The sequence below is a fragment of the Dendronephthya gigantea genome, unplaced genomic scaffold (assembly GCF_004324835.1).
Source record: "Dendronephthya gigantea isolate DGI-Jeju-01 unplaced genomic scaffold, DenGig_1.0 000088F, whole genome shotgun sequence".
NCBI lineage: Eukaryota > Metazoa > Cnidaria > Anthozoa > Malacalcyonacea > Nephtheidae > Dendronephthya > Dendronephthya gigantea.
Window position 1 is genome coordinate 998,105 of NW_021163098.1, and position 20,108 is coordinate 1,018,212.

Consider the following 20,108-nt stretch of genomic DNA (forward strand, 5'->3'; position numbering starts at 1 on the left):
AGATAAGAATTTAAATTTATCATGCAAAATCTCCCTACGAGTAAAGACCCTGGGTACGAGGTGAAAAATGTAAAAATCTGTTCATGCCTTATTGCAAACCTTCTACGATCTATTTGAAATAAATAAACAGTCTCTATTTCACCCAGATCGCAGAAGTTTTGCAATATATATGGCACGAACAGATTTTTACATTTCAAACTTAAAGAAGCATCTTACCTTTTTTTTTTAGAAAACACTAGTATAGTGTTTAAAAAACACTAGTATGTATGTCAAAAGTTTTAAGATTTTAACATTTCAAATTTTGAAAATGAAAAATTCAAAATTTTGAAATTAAAAAAAGATGAAAAATTTATATGTCAAAACCTTTGGAAAATTTTGGGAAAAACTAGCATAAATAATACCAAAGTGTGTAAATGCGCTAAAGATTAAAAAATGCGTTCATTTATTTATGTTAAAAAATAAAACTAGTACAGGATATGTTGTAATTCTGGATAATAGAAAATCATTCTAAATTATATAAAAGCATATTTGCAGTGATTCTCATTGAACATGCGTGTTTATGTAAGAAAAGTTTTAAAAAACTGAATGTGCGAAATGCGTGAGAATCCCGTTTAACTACAGAGTGAAAAGATACATATAAATATTAAAATTGGTTCCATGGTTGCCAACTAATTTATTAGATTAAAGTCTAGAGAGTAAATTACTAAAGCATGATTCAACAACGTAGAGAGTCAATTTTACGTTATGAAGCAAAGGAAAACAAGTACTTGTATAGGTTTGTATTTAAAATAACTTAGTTGGCAAATGGCCTTTATGGGCGAGCTTGCGAGAAATGCTATATCTGTTATTGGTATATATTTAGGTGTAATATTCTTTCATCACTTGGCGTTCTTCGTACTTGGGTGCTGCTATTGAAGTTACTCTTCCCATCGGTATCTCATCTTCTTCAGGCAAATATTCCACTGCCCTGGAAAGTCTAATAATTAAACAAAATATTTGCTTTTAGACCTCGTTTATGGAAATTTCTATTTAAAAGATGTATATTTCAACAACGAACGGAAAAGAACAATAATTTCGGTCGGCTTCTGGTGTGCTGCTTGCAGTTCAAGTTTGTAGAAATGTTCTTTATGCTGCAGTGTTTGTATTGCAACTTTTTTCCTACCCCTTTCCTTTATAATACGATACCATTCAGGTACCATACTATTCAGGAATATTTTTACACGAAAAAGATACTCATTCCTTTTAAACCTTGTTCAAATCTGTTCAACAATTTACAAGCACTTAAAAATTACAAAAAAAAATGCGACTTACGTCGTACACATGGCAATCAAAAGAACAAAGGTCACAAAAAAGCAAAGCGCCAGGTAAGCAATCATAGCGATAGTCAGTGATTTCACCAGCTCAAGATCCTCATCATTGACTAAAAGCGAATAATAAAAAATAATTAGTCGCATAAAAAAATTAATGAAGGCAATTTAGTCGTTCACGCATCAAAGCACTGTAGAAAGATCGTCGAAGTAGTATATATATTTAGACGGAAAATTGTAGGATCAGCACATTATATACCACCTCAATTTATAAGTAAATTTTTAGGGCGATCTGGATATTATTAAATATCGGTCGTGTTCATGTCAAGGTGGCTGATGTGTGATTTATTTACATGCAAATGTGCATTCACCAATGACCGATTTGAATATCGAAATATTACGGCTAAATACGGTTAATCAGTAAAAGTGGAATAGATATAAAATATACAATTATTGTTCGTCTTGTTTCTAAATGTGCTCATCAGCAAATTTTACAATACACAATGAAGATGAACAATACATACCAAAGTACATTGGTGGCTTCTCAGCTGTAAAAAAGTTAGATGACATGATTATGATTTAAGTTTCAAATACACGACATCCATGCAACATCCATGCATGCAATCAATTAATTTCCCTTTGAATTCGTGCGAATAAAACTATCTTATATCCCACAATACCTTCGCAAGTAGGTGGTGTTCCTTCAAAACCAATGTCACATTCACATCGATACGACCCGGCTAAATTTATACATTTCGCCCCTTCGCCACAGTCAGGAACATGAATAGTCGATGCAGGGTTACATTCATTGTAGTCTGTTGAGAAGCAATTACATGACGCGTGGTTAATATACATGACATTAGTTATCCAATCACAGGCAAAAATGTTTTATTTCCAAGTTTATTTTTGTCAAAAAAAATTTCCTCTTAGAATAGCAATGTTCGTCGTATATTCGTTTTATACAAAATTACATATGAGTGATTGGGCAAGTCGAGTTTTTAAAACACGCCGCTCATTGTGATGACATTATATTCCCTTTTTTCTGATTTTTCATTCTTAGCAAAATTAATATATTTATCTAGCCGTACATTTATTCCGCCAGTTTAATCTGAAAAAAATACCAGATATGGCTTCTGCCCTCACGGCAATGCATCAGTCTCGTTACCCATGCAGGCGCTTCAATAGAAAAATATATAACCTTGCATTCAGTTATTACATGGAGGTCAGTTGATAAATTAAGGCGAGCACGAGGGTTGTTAAGCCGGTTTTCCACAAGCGATATTTTTCGTGCGTAGCGACATTTTAGATTTTCTGGAATCGACAGTCGATGGGCTAGTAAGTAATACGAACGTTTCTTTTGCCGAAGAATCATCTGAAGGTACTTATATTCGAATATTTTTCCGAGTTGCAAAAAAAATTGCACTGTGTAACATGGCCTTAACTGTTGCCGTTTCAGCAACGATGCCGTTTCAGCAACTACGGCAGTGTGCAACGTTAAAAGCTACGTTTTCTTCTGTTGTCTTTTAAAAAGGATCAATGCCATTGTTAATAAGGACGTTGCGGTTGCCGTAGCCGTTGTATTTTCCAAACTTACTAATAACCGAATGCAACGTTATCGCCGAGCGATAAATGGGAAGTTAAATGGGAAGATTTTGTATTTTCATGTTTTTTTTTCATGTTTGATATGTGGATTTATAAACAAATGTATGCATGACACCTCTTTGAATTTATTCGCCAATTTCGTTAATATTATTTCAGTTGCATGGGAAAGCATTTATTTTTAAAGGTGAAACTGTTTAAAAAGGAATTGAAATTTCGCTAAAAATTGTAGTATGTAAAACTATTCGTTGCACATTTAGTTTATAGATAGCTCGAGAGTCGACTTTAAAATTGTACTTGATATAGGATTACACTTATACGACTTTGATCCAATCACTCGGCAGAAATGAGTTTTATAGAATTCCACTGTTGAAAATATATGTTTATTGCTTCGGATGAGGGGATTTTGCATGCATGTATTTCTAGTATATTTTACTATTAAAGCGCCTGGGTACGAGGCTGGCAATGTACTAAATAAATTTGAAGCCCGGGAAGGTATTATTAGAAGTTGGTATATAAAACAACTTTGTTGCATGACTAATTATGCTACGCGTCTTATTCGGCAGAAAATATTCAAACGTAATAAGGAAAATATCGAATTACTCAAGGCCAGAAAAATTGTGAATAAATCAATTCGGAAATTTTTTTCAAAATTCTATCGATTTATCTAAGCACGTTTAATGAAAGAGACGAACCTTCATATTCTACTGGAATGCTCCCGTTTAGTCTAAGATTTCCAAGATAAGTTCCAGTGTTGTTGTTAATCAGGTTTGTTTGGATGGCCTTTTCAGCATCCTCAAGAGTCACGTTGCTCCCAGATTGGAACGTCGCGACGTATGTGGCTTTAACCGATCCTTGCCTATTTGTGTAAAATGAGTTAATAGGTTACGTTGATAATGACATTGTTTTATACACTGTCTAGCCAGAAACTCCATCACAAGAATACGAGATATTTTCGGCATTTAAGTCATCGTTATAGCTACATATAGATGTTAGAATTCCGAAAAACAACATCCGAAGCAACATCCTAAGAGTGGAAGGTACTCGCTTTACTGCATGCACATATATCAAATTTGTATTTAATCCTCTTGTTTCAGGATTGTTTTTTATTTTGCTGTTTCAGGATTGCCTTACTTTGCATGCATGGGCATTGACCATGCATCAATAAAAACACGCGATTTACTATTCAAACTTGTTAATATTTGTTTTAATTTCAGTTTTAACAATATTATACTGCACGGAATTAAGATTTTTAAATTTCAAGCGTTCTTTTGGTATTTTTTTCATATTACGGAGGGTGACAGGTGAACTATAGAGTGAAAAAACGAAATTTTACTGAGGAAAAGTGGTGCAGAATAAGACAATCCCGCACGAATTAGGATACGAAATAATTTACCATCCATGCAGCACGAGAGAACTAGCTAGCCACTTTATGGTTTCCGTTTTTGGAGCGCATGATCACAATTAATCACGGGGGAATTTTGCGAGAGTTAAAATTGGTAATTTAGCTACAATGCCATGACCAGCCGACAATTTAAAAAAGTAAAGTAAAAGGCAAATTCCAAATAAAAAAGACATTATGAGAATAAAAATATAATTCCAACAAAACACAGATTAAGACTGTAAATTTTCGACCTTATTACAAAGTCATCTTAGACAGAGACTTGTAATAAAGTCGAAAATTTACAGTCTTAATCTGTGTCTTGTTTGAATTATATTCTGATTCTCAAGATGTCTTGTTTATGCGGAATTTGCTTTTTACTTTAGCTATAATGCCTTAACCACCTTTTAAATAGTTAATAATTAGAATAGTTATTAAGTAGTAGTTCCAATGTGCACAATTCTTACTGGCCAATTTTGCCGTAAAATAAAACTATCTAGAATTGTAACTATACATTTCATCCAATCGTATATGCAATCACGCAAATCAATAAATCTATTTTAAAATATTTGGAAAGTTTAAATTGAGATAGACGCAAATAGGTCTCCTATTTGCACAGGCACCGAATGATGTATTTCATCGCTTAGCAAAAGTTTGAATGCCACCCATTTTACAAAGTTTCGGAAAATGTTGGTATGATAGACAAGCAAGTACGATTTGAATCACATAAAATTCTCTTACCTAAACCCTGTAACTTGGGAACCTGTGTATTGACTTCCGAGGCTACTCCCAAGATAAACATTATTAATCTATTAAAAAGAAATAATTCTTAACTGCATATTCTAACAACATGATTTCCTAAATTCAACTTTCATTTTAGCAAGACCATAGTTAGTATTACGGAACAGCTACCTCCTCCGCATGCCCTTTTCCGGGCAAATAAGGTGGGCGGTGATATTTTCTGCGTAGAAGGTAGACGGATCAGTAAGTAAACACATACAGGCATCACTATAGATATGCGTCAATTTAAACATCCTAAAATACTTTTGTAGTTGTAGCAGATAAAATATTTCAAAATACCAACCGCAGTTTGAATTTCAAAGCTACGAGTGAACCAAAGAAGACTGTTGGGAATGAGAAGGTCGCCATTAAACGGGATAAGGATGACAATTACAAATTGATATGATATGACGTCTAAAAATAACAATAACAATAACAATAACAATAACAATAAAAATAGCAATAGCGATAGCGATATAGCGATAACGATAACGACAACGACAACGACAACGACAACGACAACGACAACGACAACGACAACGACAACGACAACGACAACAATAACAATAACAATAACAATAACAATAACAATAACAATAACAATAACAATAACAATAACAATAACAATAACAATAACAATAACAATAACAATAACAATAACAATAACAATAACAATAACAATGACAATAGCAATAACAATAACAATAACATGTACTATCGTAACGCCGCGTAACGCACTGTTCCCCTATTAAACTGAATTTAAAACTAGGAATTTTCATCAGTATTTTACTGTAAAATTCCCTCGTTTAAATAAATATCAGAAATATGCATGTATTTCCAGAATATTGGTTGAATGTGGTCTAATTTTTAGTGGACAATTGTTAATAATATTCTTGTACGTTTGCATGGTTACACCAAATATTAAGTAGATTAGTTTGTAGGCTAATGTTGCATTGGAGAGTGTAATAATAAAGGATTAATGCACTCTGCGAGTGCACTATCGGGTTTTACATGCACGAGTTACGAACAAGGAACGAGGAATTCAATTATTGAACTTCGAGTTCCTTGTTTGTGAACGAGAGCATGTAAAACCCGATAATGCACAAACAAAAATTGCTTTTATGCTTTTAATATTCATTTTGAGTAAACTCGTAAAGACTTTATATCATTTTTAAACTTAACTAAACAACACATGCTTATCTTTAAATAGTAAAAACACCGCAAGCGGTTGCCCGTTTAGTATTTTTCGGTGTGGATTCATCTATAATTACATTAATCTCCTCTTCGTTCTCTTCGCTAAGTTCGGCAATTTTTTGTTTGTTGCCGCCATTTTGATAGTGCAATAAATCTTATAACGGCACTGCCGTGGCGTGGTTTGCTATATAACATTCACTCACGTGGTACAAATCGACCAATCAGAACGTAAGTTTACAGAAAATTAATATTAACAGGTTTTGTGTATTGTCTTGAGTGTTATAACAATGAGCCCAAGTTAACGGACCGAAAGCTTTACAGTAAAAAATACTTACATGGTGTACCTACTATTAAGCTAATTTACTCATTGGATTATTATTAAGCTAAAGAAATCAATGCACCATTTCCCTATTAAACCAAACATAAAACTAGGAATTTTTATCAGGATGGCTGTAATAAGCATCCCAAAACTTGGTAAAATACGAAAGCTAAATTGGTTGCGAAAAGTTGAAAAATACGAAAAATATATCACGGTGCGAAGTTAGCACATTTTGTATAAAACAGTATTATGCATGTTCGAAAAAGTGCTACCACAAAACAATCAACAGTTGAAAGATCACCTCATGCACAATGCATCTATACGATTACAAGTTTATAAATTCCGCAAAAATAGCAGTGTCTCCTGTTAGAGTGAGACGGAAATACAAATGTATAAACTCAAAGGTACATGGAAGTAGCGCAAGTGAAGCTAACATATATATTACTCCTTGTAGGTGATTAATCAAAGTCAAATGAAATCTACATAAACACTGACATCGTTCGGGATGATATGAAATTCCTGTCAGTATGTTTTACTCTCTCCAAGCCGGAAAATTTGAAACGTTAATTTAAAAAAAAATAAAGAAAAGAGGCTCACTAGAGGCACACTAACTGTATATTAAATTCTTTTCAAATATTGACAAATAAAGGCATGCACCAAGGCAAAAAAAACAAAAACCTCTGGAAAATACACGAGGATTTATAGTAAAAAAACTTGCAGTACACACCCAGAAACTCGTGATACGTTTATAAACAGCTCGTGAATCGCTAATTTGTACGACCGGTTTTGTTAACGTCTCAGTTGTTTCGCACACATTCCAACCCTATTCAACGTCGCTGCATTTTTGTGAAAACAAACTCCGTCGTACTTTTCAATGATGCGAATGAAAAGCGCAGCAAAAATATAAAAAGTTCAATATTTTGGTTACCATATGCTGCGACGATATGCTGCAACAGAATTAAAAAAGTTTGTTTCCTTACCTCGACATTGCTTAGTTATTTCGTTGATTATTTGTCTTGGGCTTTTACAGTAACATCGGAATTCTCCAGGATAATTTTCACATGTTTGGTCAGAAGAACAACGAGATGGGTCTAAGCATTCGTTCACATCTATTTGAAGAAGTAGAATTTCATAGTATAATGAATATATATGAATAATTATAGAACAAAATATTTCGACAACGCAACGTGGAGTTAAAGAAGAATAATTAAGTGAAGGTTTAATTTTGACTGATTCATATCAATTTGATCACATTTCTAATGTGCAGCAACTGAGAGTAAGAAGGTGTTCTTGTTGGTCCGTATACAGATACATGCATGCGCATGTCACGCAAGAATGCAAGTGGAAAAGATAAACAATTCATTGAAGAATTAAATCTGCTTTAGAAAATTGGCAGAATAAATCCAGTGAATAAAACTTTAGTCCTGTATTTAGGATTTTGACAAATATACTGTAACAATAAGCTTGATCTGTTATTTTCCTACCAGCACATGTCTTTCCGTCGCCGCTGTAACCATCGTTACATTTACATTTATATGAGCCTTTTGTATCAGTACAAGTCGCGTTGCTATCGCAAGGAGGTGGGGACTGAGAACATTCATCAATATCTATTCAAAAATGATTAAAACATGTTAAAAAGGACTGGTATAAATTCCATAAAGCACACGTGTGAATAATGAAGGGGTTAATTATAAAAACACGAAGCATCCCCATGTAAACATGCATCCACAAATAGTCCTGCGCAAGGGGACAGAGGAGGCTTACATTCATCAATATCTAAAGAAGTAATTGGGACTGAAAACATTCATCAATATCTACACAAATCATGACAACATGTTGAAAAAGGACTGGTATAAATATCATAAAACACGCGTGTGAATACTGAAGGGCGGAGGGATAAAAACACGAAGCATCCCTATGTAGAAAAATCAAATAGTCTTGCGCAAGCGGTATTCCACCACAACAGCAACATAGGCAAAATAGTTTACTGAAGGCGTCGAAAAACACTTCACCAGAAAAGCATTTTTGACACCAGGTATGGTTGTTTGTAGATTAGAACATAAATCATTGCCGCAAAATATCCCTTCCAGTAATTAACCCAATGTTATAAAGCTAAATGGATTGGAAACGTCTTTTATCGTAGCATATTTATAGCAACAAATCAAATTTGTAAAATGAAAAGCGCGTTTTCATCGCGGGAGCATAATCTGATAGGCAATTCGGTATCTTTTTCAGCTATTAGAATAAGAAACATTTACTTTCTTGTGTTAAGCCTTCTTGAATATTAAATGAGAAAAAGCGGTTCCTTACTCGTACAACTTGTGCCATTTCCGGTGAAACCTTCTTTACAGGTACAGGTGAATGAGGCAAGTTGATTAATACAAGTCGCATTATCATGGCAATTGTGAGTGCCCGCTTTACATTCATTGATATCTAGAAATAAAAAACATGTCATATCAGTGACAATCGTGTAGCTAAACCACCCCCAGGTTTCAACTGGAGATTGAAATGGGATTATCCCATGCAGGGGTGGATCCAGCGCTAGTGCACTAATTTGCATTACACAAGAAACTGCTAAAAATAACCACTTTGTTTTGTAATGCAAATTAAAGCACCAGTGCTGGATCTACCTCTGTCCCATGGATAAACACTTCATGCAGTTAAAGCATTGAGTACGTCTATAGTTTTACAGAAAAAACAAAAGATATGTTGTGTAAGACCAGATTTCTATTCAAATTTAAAAATGTTTGTCTATTGTTACATACGGGAACATTCCTTCAAGTTGACAGACGTTGATCACTGAAACTGTGTCTTTGTAGTAAAACGTACTAACGTTCTTTAGTTTGTTTAACATGCAGACAATAATTTTATAAAAACCAGTTCAAACGGGTAATTTTTGCGCTGATTTTTTCTGTAGATCAGTGTGATGAAATGAATAAGTTACGGATATTTAAAAAAGAACGCTTACATCACATGCAGGTCTCATATAAAATGTGTTCAAAGAGCATTCAAATTTCTTCGCTCGTCCTCATTCATCGTAAAAATTGCAAGTGTGAACGGGTTTTCACGCCTTACTTTTCAACATAAATGATTAATTTTATATTGTATTCAATTTTGGTTATTTTCCTACCAGTACATGTCTTTCCGTCGCGGCTGTAACCATCGTTACATTTACATTCATATGCGCCTGTTGTATCAGTACAGGTTGCGTTCGTATCGCAAGGAGGTGGGGACTGAGAACATTCATCAATATCTATTCAAAAATGATTAAAAAATGTTAAAAAGGACTGGTATAAATTCCATAAAACACACGTGTGAATAATGAAGGGGTTAATTATAAAAACACGAAGCATCCCCATGTAGACATGCATCCACAAATAGTCCTGCGCAAGCGGTATTCCACCACAACAGCAACATAGGCAAAATAGTTTATTGAAGGCGTCGAAAAACACTTCACCAGAAAAGCATTTTCGACACCAGGAATGGTTGTTTGTAGATTAGAACATAAATTATTGCCGCAACATATCCGTTACAGTAATTAACCCAATGCTATATAGCTAAATGGATTGGAAACGTCTTTTATCGTAGCATATTTATGGATCTTATTCAAAGTGTTGCAAAGAATACTGCTTAAGCGAAGCGAATGATGACGTAGCTACATCATAAAAAAAATTTTGAACGACCAATCTTTTCAATTTTTATCAATAAAGTAGTTTAATTACTAAAATATTTCATTCATAATTTTCATCTCGGTTTTCACACTTCTACCAGAGCATGTTTTTGTACGAGTATCGTACGCAGTATTTCCCTATATTTATTCGGATTTTAGAATTATTTAAAAAATTGCTCACTGTTACAAGCTGTGCGGCCATCTCCACTGAAACCATCTTGACAACCACAGGTGAATGAGCCAGGTACATTAGTACAATTTGCATTATCAGCATGGCAATTGTGAGTGTTCTCAGAACATTCATTAATATCTAAAAATGAAATATATTTGATAGAATTGCCAACTATGGAAACAAGTTCCGAGTGTTAACAAGGCCTTACTAATGAATGGCACTACTAACGAAAGAAATACAATGTGCGAATCAAAGGTGCTATATTAAAATTTGAAAATATGTTAATGTAATAAATTTAATGCAGGAACTTTAATCCAGGTTGACCGGAGTTAATTAACTTAAACATGTTACAGACAACAATATAAACAACAACTTTCTAAGCCTACAACTTTTTACACGGACAATTTTAGCTGCAATTTTCTTTTTTCGATCAATCGCTCTGGGAATCGTAGCAAATAATGCAAGGGTAGACGGACTTTCTACTCTTCATCGCGTCTCAACATCAATAAAAGAATAATTGAGCTGCATGCACAATAAATGTTTTTAAATTTAACAAGCAACAATAATCTGTTATTTTCATACCAGTACATGTCTTCCCTTCGCCAGAGAAACCATCGTTACATTTACATTCATATGAGCCTTCTGTATCAGTACAACTCGCGTTGCCATCGCAAGGGGAGCGCTGACATTCATCAATATCTAAAGAAGTAGATGCATGATTACGACATATTATAGACTTGCCTTAAAACACACGTGTACCACGTGCAATACTAAAAGTTTAATAAAAATAGATGTCAAAGTATACGTTTTGATGAATATTTCGACGCTTTAAAGGTCCGTTAATTCATGGTTACGTTTTGTCGGATCCAATTATGAAATGTTGTGTTTCGCTGATAAGAAAAGACCGTAAATCATCCATCAGAAGTGAAATGGATCCAACGAAATTGGATCGTGTAAACAAACCTCAGGTTTGATCATTCCTGGGACATTATAATTATTATGTACAACAAAACTACGTTCAATATTGTAGCAATAAAGTGTATTATTTATGAAATGTATGAGCAGCTAGCCTCTGAGTACAGCATGCAATACTGCAGTATTAATATCTACTTAATTCGCCTTCTCAAAATTAATATCAAAATGTTCTTACTGTCACAATAAGTGCCATTTCCAGTGAAACCTTCCTTACAGACACAGGTGAACGACCCAGCTGGTTCATTTGTACAAGTCGCATTATCATGGCAATTGTCAGTGTCATCAGAACATTCGTTTATATCTAGAAATGAAATATATATTATTTCTACAGTAATTGCGGCAAATGAAGAATTTAAATGGTACGTTTTGAATCGGATTGAAAATGATTCTGCCTCTATACACATTCTGCCTCTTTTCACATTGCATCTATAGTTTATTTAGTCTGGGAGACATCAAATGTATACACTATACATACTCTTTTACTTTGAAACGAATAACTACCAACCTGTGCAAACTACACCATCTCCGTTAAATCCGTCCTTACAAGTACAGTTGAAAGATCCAATCGTGTCAGTACACGTTGCGTTGTCATGACAATTATGAGTATGTTTACATTCATTAAAATCTACGACAGAATTATAGCACAGTTAATAGGTAACAAATTTCATTGTGAACATTTGTTACGATATTTAAAAACAAATAGAGACTCTCCTAGTATGCTTTCAACTAGTATTAATTGGAACGCAAATCATAATTAACAAATGTTTGAAACTATACTCCATTTCCAGGAACGTAGTTTGACCGCTTTATTGGTCTGGGGTGCATATTTCTGTATTCATGTTTACAATAAAACGCATGAAAAATCGCTATCGAGAGAAATCAGTCGGAAATAAGACGAATATTCATGCACCCCAAAAATTAAGCTTCTGACTATGCAAGGCCCTGTCTATTTCCTTGGTTTAATTGCGTATCAGGGGCCGGTTGTATGAAAGCTGGATAGCGCTATCCACCGGATAGTGGTTTTTTCAATCGCTTCAAAATCGCCCGTTATTTGTCACAACTTTGATTAAATCTCAGTATTCCTAAATCGAGGATCCTCTTTAATAATTGTTGCTTTCAAGCTAAAATTTTATCGCTTTTCGAGCATTTTTAGAACGGTTGAAAAAATCACTATCCGGTGGATAGCGCTATCCGGCTTTCATACAACCGGCCCCTGATGGTCAATAATCAAAAAATTAATATAAAAAACATTCTCAGTAGTTAGTTTAATAATATCCCGGATAAAATAGTAGTTGAACTACATTGCAGTTACTAGTTACTATCGTTGTTTTGTTCAGTCAATGCCCAGCAAGGAAATATGCTAATAATAACATAGAATAACGGGATATTAAATGTGGGTGTAAATCGAAATTTCAATCTCCAGGATAGACGGTAAAAATAAAGCTGGAATTTTAAAAGTATGTCTATAGTCACATTTTTTGGACATTTTAAAGCCGTATGTCGCTTGATTTACCACAAACCCCAGAAGGCCACGAACACTATATTATTATGCACGATCTATGTTCATATTTCTTAGCGATAAATAGATGTAATATATGAAATATTCAATGGTATGATTTTTATATAGCCTCTGAGTTCAGCAATCCTGCATTATTTAGGGGGGTGGGTTCAAGCGGGCTACAACCCCCCCTCCACTCTGTCGAGGAACTATAGCCCTCTTGTCAATTCGTCGGTGAATGAACAACAGATATAATTTGAATTTCGATAGTTGTTTTTGGATTGAAGCCTTCGGCAGTCAGCACTCAGCATTTAGAAGACCAGCTTCTGCCTTCTAGCCCCCCGAGTCGGGGACCTTAGCCTCTGTGTCGGGGAATTTTTGGCGCCACCCATGTTATTTAGTCGACTTAGCCTTTTCAAATAAAAAAACTTACTCTCACAATAAGTGCCATTTCCAGCGAAACCCGGCTTACAATTACAGGTGAATGACCCAGCTGGTTCGTTAACACAAGTCGCATTATCATGGCAATTGTGAGTTTTCTCAGAACATTCATCGATCTCTGGTAAATAAAAAATATAAATATTCTATTACCAACTGGGTATAAAGGACACGTTATGCACCGATTAATACTCCAGTTTAATTATGCATTGCATCAGTCTAATGGTTTTTAGAACGGCGGGAAGACAACTGATGTATTCCCGTAGGCTAATTTGCGTTCTCTAATAATTTAGAGTTGAAGAATCAATTACTGAAAAAAAATAATAATGTTTTAAATAAAAGGATTTGGTTATTTTGGGTTGATTTTATATTTGTGTTATAGATATAAAATGTGCTATATTAGTAGTTAATATACAATCTTCGTGCATTGGCCTAAATCTACTCACGCGATTGGTCAAAATCAATCACGTGGTTTCTTGTTGCCTGGCGACAGATCATGAAAATCGTGGTTTATTCGCAATAACCCACGAAAATCGTGGTTTATTCGCAATAACCCAAGAAAATCGTGGTTTATTCAAAAATGACAGCCTGCAGCGAAGCTTAAATCTTCAATGCAGCAATCAATGAACTCAGATTGTATATTAAAAGTGTTAGAGACTTTATGTTCGTGTTTTGTTTACAAATAAACGCACTTGCTGACCATACAATGAACTCGAAATGTCAATATTGCACTCGGCCTACGGCCTCGTGCAATATTGAAGTTTCTCGTTCATTGTATGGTCAGCGCGTGCGTTTATTTGTCAACAAAACACTCACAACAGTCTCTAACCCTTAAATGTAAAAATGAATTGTGCGTGGATCAATTTGAGTTTTTTTGAACTTGAAGGAGTCGTATTTCTGCATTAGTATAATTATTTGTATCTTCAGCAATTCCCAATTCATTCGTATATCTTCAGCAATTTCCAATTTTTCCAATATCCCGGATATTAAATTATAATAATTCCACTGGTAAATTATACACCGTTTATTACTCATGACTTTTACTGCTTAATATTTTGCCATATTTTGTAGTGTTTACTTGAAAAGATATTTGTGTTAAATGAATTTGATATGAATTCTATTGTTGAACAACGATTTGATTAGAAAGAATGATTTTAAACTAAGATGTATATATAATCTCTAGATTTCAATGACCAGCATATTTATGCTATTGTACGTTTATTGCTTGACGTTGAATGCCTTTAGACGATAAAGAATGGTTATGCATATTCTAATTTTGGAATTCAATATGTGCTTAATGCAATTCGCTGTTAAATCCGCCTACATTCATACTTCACACAAATGATACCTCGTTTTATCGTTATGAGTAAGAGACGGTGTAGTAAATTATTTTGCTTTCGTTTACCTTCACAATATGTGCCATTTCCAGTAAAACCTTCATTGCACGCACAGGAGAAGGAACCAGCCGTGTTGTTGCACGAGGCATTGCTGTGGCAATAACCAAGGCTGCATTCATCTATGTCTAAGGTTGAACAGCGGTAAATATAATTTGAATTGAACGAGCATTTCTTAGCACTCGTGTGACAATAATTTAGGGGAATGATTGATTTAAACAATGAGCATAACGCGATATTTAACGGGTTTTTCTATTAGAACTATACCGATATAGCATAAGGAGAGCATGATAAAACTCCAAACATCTGTCAATTGAACCATGCTATACACAGAGTTGCCTTAATAATATGGGCAAAAGCGGCACAGGAAATTATTTAATAGTTTTTCTCAAACCGTTTTAAAGCATGCATGCGTAAAAGCATTTTTTTACCTTCTTTTTCGATCTACTAAAATATTTTTGGAAACTAATTTCACAATAAACAAATCTGTTTCGGAAAAATCTGCCTGTCGAGGGAATGAGCCAAACAGTGGTCTCACCTTGACAGTCAAAGCCGTCACCGGAATATCCTTCATTACACGAACAATTATAGGATCCAACAGAGTTATGACATGTGGCAAAATCATCACAATCATCCTCATCAGAGTGGCACTCGTCTGTGTCTAAAATCATAAATACAACAATGATAATTAGCATATATTCGCGACATTTTCTTTTTCTTTTCCCATGTGGTCTTAAATAGGTTTTAAGGGACAAAAAAATTATCATTTTGGTGACCCTGTGTGACCCTAATTTTATAATTTCATAAAAGAGTCATCTTTGTAGGGAAATCGAATTAATAGTTGGTGTTAATAAGGTGGCTGCATGGTGTATGATTACGTCGGACAAGGTTGGGAGCTGGGGCTGACATTTTACGATGCCTCTGCTCAGTTTGATTCATCCAGTGATATCTAAAGACCTGTGGCAGTTTTCACACGGAAAGTTGCCACAAAAGAGATCCCAGATATAATGTGAAGCCTGGACTGTCATCCCCAACGACGTTTTTCAAAAGAAAGTTCCTCAATGGCAGTTACTGATCTCTTACCGTTACAATTTGTTCCGTTTCCATTGAAACCTTCTTTGCAGTAGCATGCAAAAGATCCATAAGTGTTGTTGCAAGTGGCGTTCATGTGACAGTCATTCAGATTGTAAGAGGAACACTCGTCTACATCTGCTCGAGAAAATGAATAATTAACTATTTTAAGATCACTGTTTATTATTCTATGGTAACATCATTAAAGCATTCGGTTGTACAAACAAATTAAAATGCGTGTTTTAATTAATATTATTTAAAAACCGCTATAGTCATTAAAATCGTTTTCTGTGAAACGGAAACGATTTTTGTGGTAATCTGTGAGGCACAGAAGAGCGGCAATTTCGTCTTATGTGCACACTATAATGTAACGTCACTATTTCAGCAGTACCTTTACAGTATGTGCCATTCCCTTCAAAACCATCATCACAGGAGCAGTTGTACGAACCAATAGTATTTACACAAGTTGCATTTCGATGGCAATCATTCTGTTCACTACATTCATTGATATCTGAAAGAAAGGCGGAAAGAAATGCAATCAACTGTTCATCTTTTTCTGATTATTGTGACGGGATTTAGGATACTACCATTACAATGCATTGATTAATCTTTGCATTAGTGAAGATGAAATATGTGTTATTTTGTTTCACATATAACGTGAAGCGTCTATTATTTGGTGTCCCTACTACTGTAAAACTCTATAACTAAGACTCTATTATATTGGTCTCTCAATCTATATATAGACTGTTAACCTCGCAGATATTGAACGAAATGTAGAAGCGGTGGTAATGAAAGCGAGAAATTAAATCTCTGTTATACCCAGAGGCGTGGTGAATAAGCTAGTAGGATTGGGGTCTGTTCATATGATACCGACCAACTTCCATGATGAGAAATGTCTAACTTTTCCATACTAGGTTTTTTTATATCTTTGGATATATAAACTGATCAATATATAATTAATTAAATTTTAGAAACCTAATGACATCTGAATGACAGCTGTGATGCCGAGAAGTGAGAAAAGTTTTCAAATTTTATGTCACACCCCTCCGCTCCGGCTCCTTGCCCCTGCTAATAACATTGTCGGCTAATACTGTAAGTTACCTTGACATTCATATCCATCACCAGTAAAACCATCATAGCAGCTACAATTGTAACCACCCTTTGTATTTGTACACGTAGCATTGCCATCGCAATCATCCGTTTCCAGATCACATTCATTAAGATCTGAAAAATTTATAATACATTCTCAACAACATTTTCGAAAAAGAGAAGAAAGAGAGAGAATTTTGCTTCACAGAGAAGCCAACAGTCATTCGGTATAGGAAATAACTAGGAACATCATTGCAGGTCCAATCACAACAAGAAAGGTAGTAAAATAAAAAAAAGGCTAGCGAAACCTATAAAATTTTCCTCTTTGTTTTTAAATGAAAAGCCAGTTTTCTTTTTCTAATGAGTCACGCCTGTTCTCGGAGGTGTAGAAAACGGCGTAGGCGTAGAAATTTTATGCATGCTGTCAAAAAGAAATATTTCGAAAGAATATTTTACATAAAAATCTACGAATATGATTGTAAATTAGAGCTGTAGCAAGTTATTCTACAATTGATCCAGGATCCGCCACTGGTTTTAAATACATAGCCTGTCATCTAATAATAGATTGGTAAAGTGTAACGTTCAAGCGCATCCAGCTATCGACTGGTGTATATAGATCCCAAACATCTCCCTGGTTTTTTAAAAACATTGTTTTTTTAAAAATGCATGAAAGATTCAAACCTACCTTCGCAGAATGTTTCATTCCCGGTGAAGCCTTTTTTGCATACACATTCAAACGATCCAATTGTGTTGTTGCAAATTGCATATTCGTCGCAAGGATACATTGTTGCATTACATTCATTTCGGTCTACAAAAAGATTGTGGAATATCGTTGTAAATGTATACATAAATATTGCGAGGAATACGGTCTTGCGGACGTACGGAGAAGAGTTGGGGTACATACGTCATACTTAGTAGGTTATCACTCTGGTTAGTGGAATATTTTCGTGCAAAGTGAAATTGCGAGAGCTTAAAACACAAGGAAATCTTGTTCATCTTTACCTTGGCATATGCTTCCATTTCCGATAAAGCCATCATTGCATGTGCACACAGGACGCCCAGTGACATTATTGCATGTTGCATTTACATCGCACACACTGTCATCTGTGCATTCGAGAAACGCTATTAAAAAAAATTGAGAAATATTTGTTCAATAAATTGAAAAAGGTTATCCTTGATCATTGAAATGTTGCGCAAATCATGCACACATTTTTAAATAAATATGCTTTGCGGCAATACAGATTCAAGTATCTCGGTCAGAAATTTGATCGTCTATGCGGGGTCATATGTACAGCCTCTAGTTTGAAACGAAAAGCCGTGCTCAAAACCAAAATCAAAACCAGAAATCATATTTCATAGGCTCTTACCATCACAGGTGACACCGTCACCTTTGTACCAAAAAACACAACGACAAATATACGATCCAATAGTATTCTCACAGGTAGCATTGACGTGACAAGGATTAGCTTCACATTCAATGATATCTGTAGAACAGAGACAATGTTTTCATATCAACATCATTCTTCATATATCAATAACTAAATGCTGTAAGACTATCTATTCATACCATCACAATAGGTCCCGTTGCCTGTAAAACCGTCCATACATTCACATTCAAACGATCCTGGTACATCTTCACAAGTGGCATTTTCGTGACATGGATAATCGTCAGACGTACAATCAATGATGTCTGAAACAAACATAAAAAAGACTTGGATCTAAGTTATAAGGCTCTTTTTACTTATCGTAACGGCCAAACTCCTCTGTTGATTTTAAAATATGGGACAAGAGTAAAAGGGTCTCATGACGTCTAAAGAGTCCGAAAGTATTGGAACTGGGCGTTCGTAGTTAATTTATAAAACTATCTATAATATCAATTTAAGTCATGCTTATAGGCAAGTTTTGATTCCAGTCAGTTGAATTTGAGTTTGAATAAGTTTGGTTTTGATTGATTAGGTCGAGATCAGAATTATACTCGTATACTGTTTAGTTGAATGGAAGAAAATTTGATTAATTGAACGAGGTTTCCATGACAAACTGATACAAATAATATGATGATAATAGGTTTTCACTCCTGGGGTCATTACATTTTCCATAGTTAAGTCCTTGTTAACTCAGAAATACATAAGTCAGATTGGCCTAATTCTATCCTTAACTACACCTAAAAGTTAACTAGGCTTTTATACAACTCCCCTGCAAGAGAATCAATAGTGGAGTTATTTTACCTGTGCAATTCACTCCATCACCAGTGTAACCTTCGATACATTCACAGCTATATGATCCGTAAGAGTTGCTGCATGTAGCATTGGCATGGCATAAACTAGCACCTGATTCACACTCGTTAATATCTTGTAAAGAAAAAAAAAGGGGGAAAATGGAAATAAATTTTAAATACAGCAAATTGATAAAAAAATGCCATTTATATCGCGCACATAAGTGGGGTAGGTACAGTGATACATTAATTATTTATATCTCTGGGGATTTACAGCTAACATATCACTAATGGAAATGGTATGATTATCTAAGAAAATGGTAAAGAATAACTTTTTTCTCTGGTGAAACACTCTTGATGACTAACTAGAGTAATATAGCCTCACAGAGCGGAACGTAGCGAAAATTACGCCAGAAATTTTGAGTTTCCAGGTTAACTACCTGTGCATACGCTGTTAAGTGGTTCTCCTTCAGTTCCTTCCATACAAGTGCAATTATAATATCCATCAGTGTTGGTGCAAGTTGCGTTGACACTGCAGTTGTTATCCATATCACATTCGTCAATATCTAAATACATGAACAACAGCTTGACATCGATATAGTTTTATGTTTATGTTTAACAACGCCAAAATTCAGGGCTTTCACAACTTATTTGCATATGACCGTCCTCATAAGGGGATGGCAATGACAAAAAAGAGAAACAAAGAACTTTTGAAAATAGTGCACAATAATTGTATTCTCTCAACACAAATTCTTCACTCTCTCATGGTTATCATTTTGAAAGAACCCCTGTCAAAATTGCAAACTTGTACATGTTATCGTTTGTTTATTACATTGGAGAGGTTGAGATACCCGGTTTCGGTATACAGGTACGGGTAGCCATATTTTGTTCATTAGAATTTCTTGTTGTTTGCACGTTTCATGATACAATTCATGCTCGCCTCAAGAGGCTAAAGTCTACTGGAAAAGAATTGTCGAGGTAATCTTCGTTGAACGAAATTCATTGAACA

General features: G+C 34.7%; 1 protein-coding gene across 1 annotated transcript in view; it reads right to left on the reverse strand.

Annotated features, from left to right (window-relative positions):
- Positions 1 to 419: 419 nt before the first annotated feature.
- The window catches only part of LOC114533262, a 62,616-nt gene continuing 42,927 nt past the window's right edge, over positions 420 to 20,108 (reverse strand). Inside the window, exons 30-56 of the mRNA XM_028554764.1 lie at positions 19,540 to 19,665; positions 19,113 to 19,235; positions 18,455 to 18,577; positions 18,255 to 18,371; positions 17,890 to 18,009; positions 17,573 to 17,695; positions 16,900 to 17,022; positions 16,190 to 16,309; positions 15,811 to 15,936; positions 15,266 to 15,388; positions 14,739 to 14,855; positions 13,329 to 13,454; positions 11,903 to 12,022; positions 11,573 to 11,698; positions 11,005 to 11,121; positions 10,432 to 10,560; positions 9,711 to 9,833; positions 8,891 to 9,013; positions 8,065 to 8,187; positions 7,561 to 7,689; positions 5,372 to 5,481; positions 5,029 to 5,096; positions 3,602 to 3,765; positions 1,988 to 2,122; positions 1,832 to 1,855; positions 1,312 to 1,420; positions 420 to 976 (exon numbers count right to left, since the gene is read on the reverse strand). Coding sequence (XP_028410565.1) covers positions 859 to 976; positions 1,312 to 1,420; positions 1,832 to 1,855; positions 1,988 to 2,122; positions 3,602 to 3,765; positions 5,029 to 5,096; positions 5,372 to 5,481; positions 7,561 to 7,689; positions 8,065 to 8,187; positions 8,891 to 9,013; positions 9,711 to 9,833; positions 10,432 to 10,560; positions 11,005 to 11,121; positions 11,573 to 11,698; positions 11,903 to 12,022; positions 13,329 to 13,454; positions 14,739 to 14,855; positions 15,266 to 15,388; positions 15,811 to 15,936; positions 16,190 to 16,309; positions 16,900 to 17,022; positions 17,573 to 17,695; positions 17,890 to 18,009; positions 18,255 to 18,371; positions 18,455 to 18,577; positions 19,113 to 19,235; positions 19,540 to 19,665 — 3,185 coding nt within the window. The 3' untranslated portion in view covers positions 420 to 858. The remainder of the gene's footprint in view (positions 977 to 1,311; positions 1,421 to 1,831; positions 1,856 to 1,987; positions 2,123 to 3,601; positions 3,766 to 5,028; positions 5,097 to 5,371; positions 5,482 to 7,560; positions 7,690 to 8,064; positions 8,188 to 8,890; positions 9,014 to 9,710; positions 9,834 to 10,431; positions 10,561 to 11,004; positions 11,122 to 11,572; positions 11,699 to 11,902; positions 12,023 to 13,328; positions 13,455 to 14,738; positions 14,856 to 15,265; positions 15,389 to 15,810; positions 15,937 to 16,189; positions 16,310 to 16,899; positions 17,023 to 17,572; positions 17,696 to 17,889; positions 18,010 to 18,254; positions 18,372 to 18,454; positions 18,578 to 19,112; positions 19,236 to 19,539; positions 19,666 to 20,108) is intronic.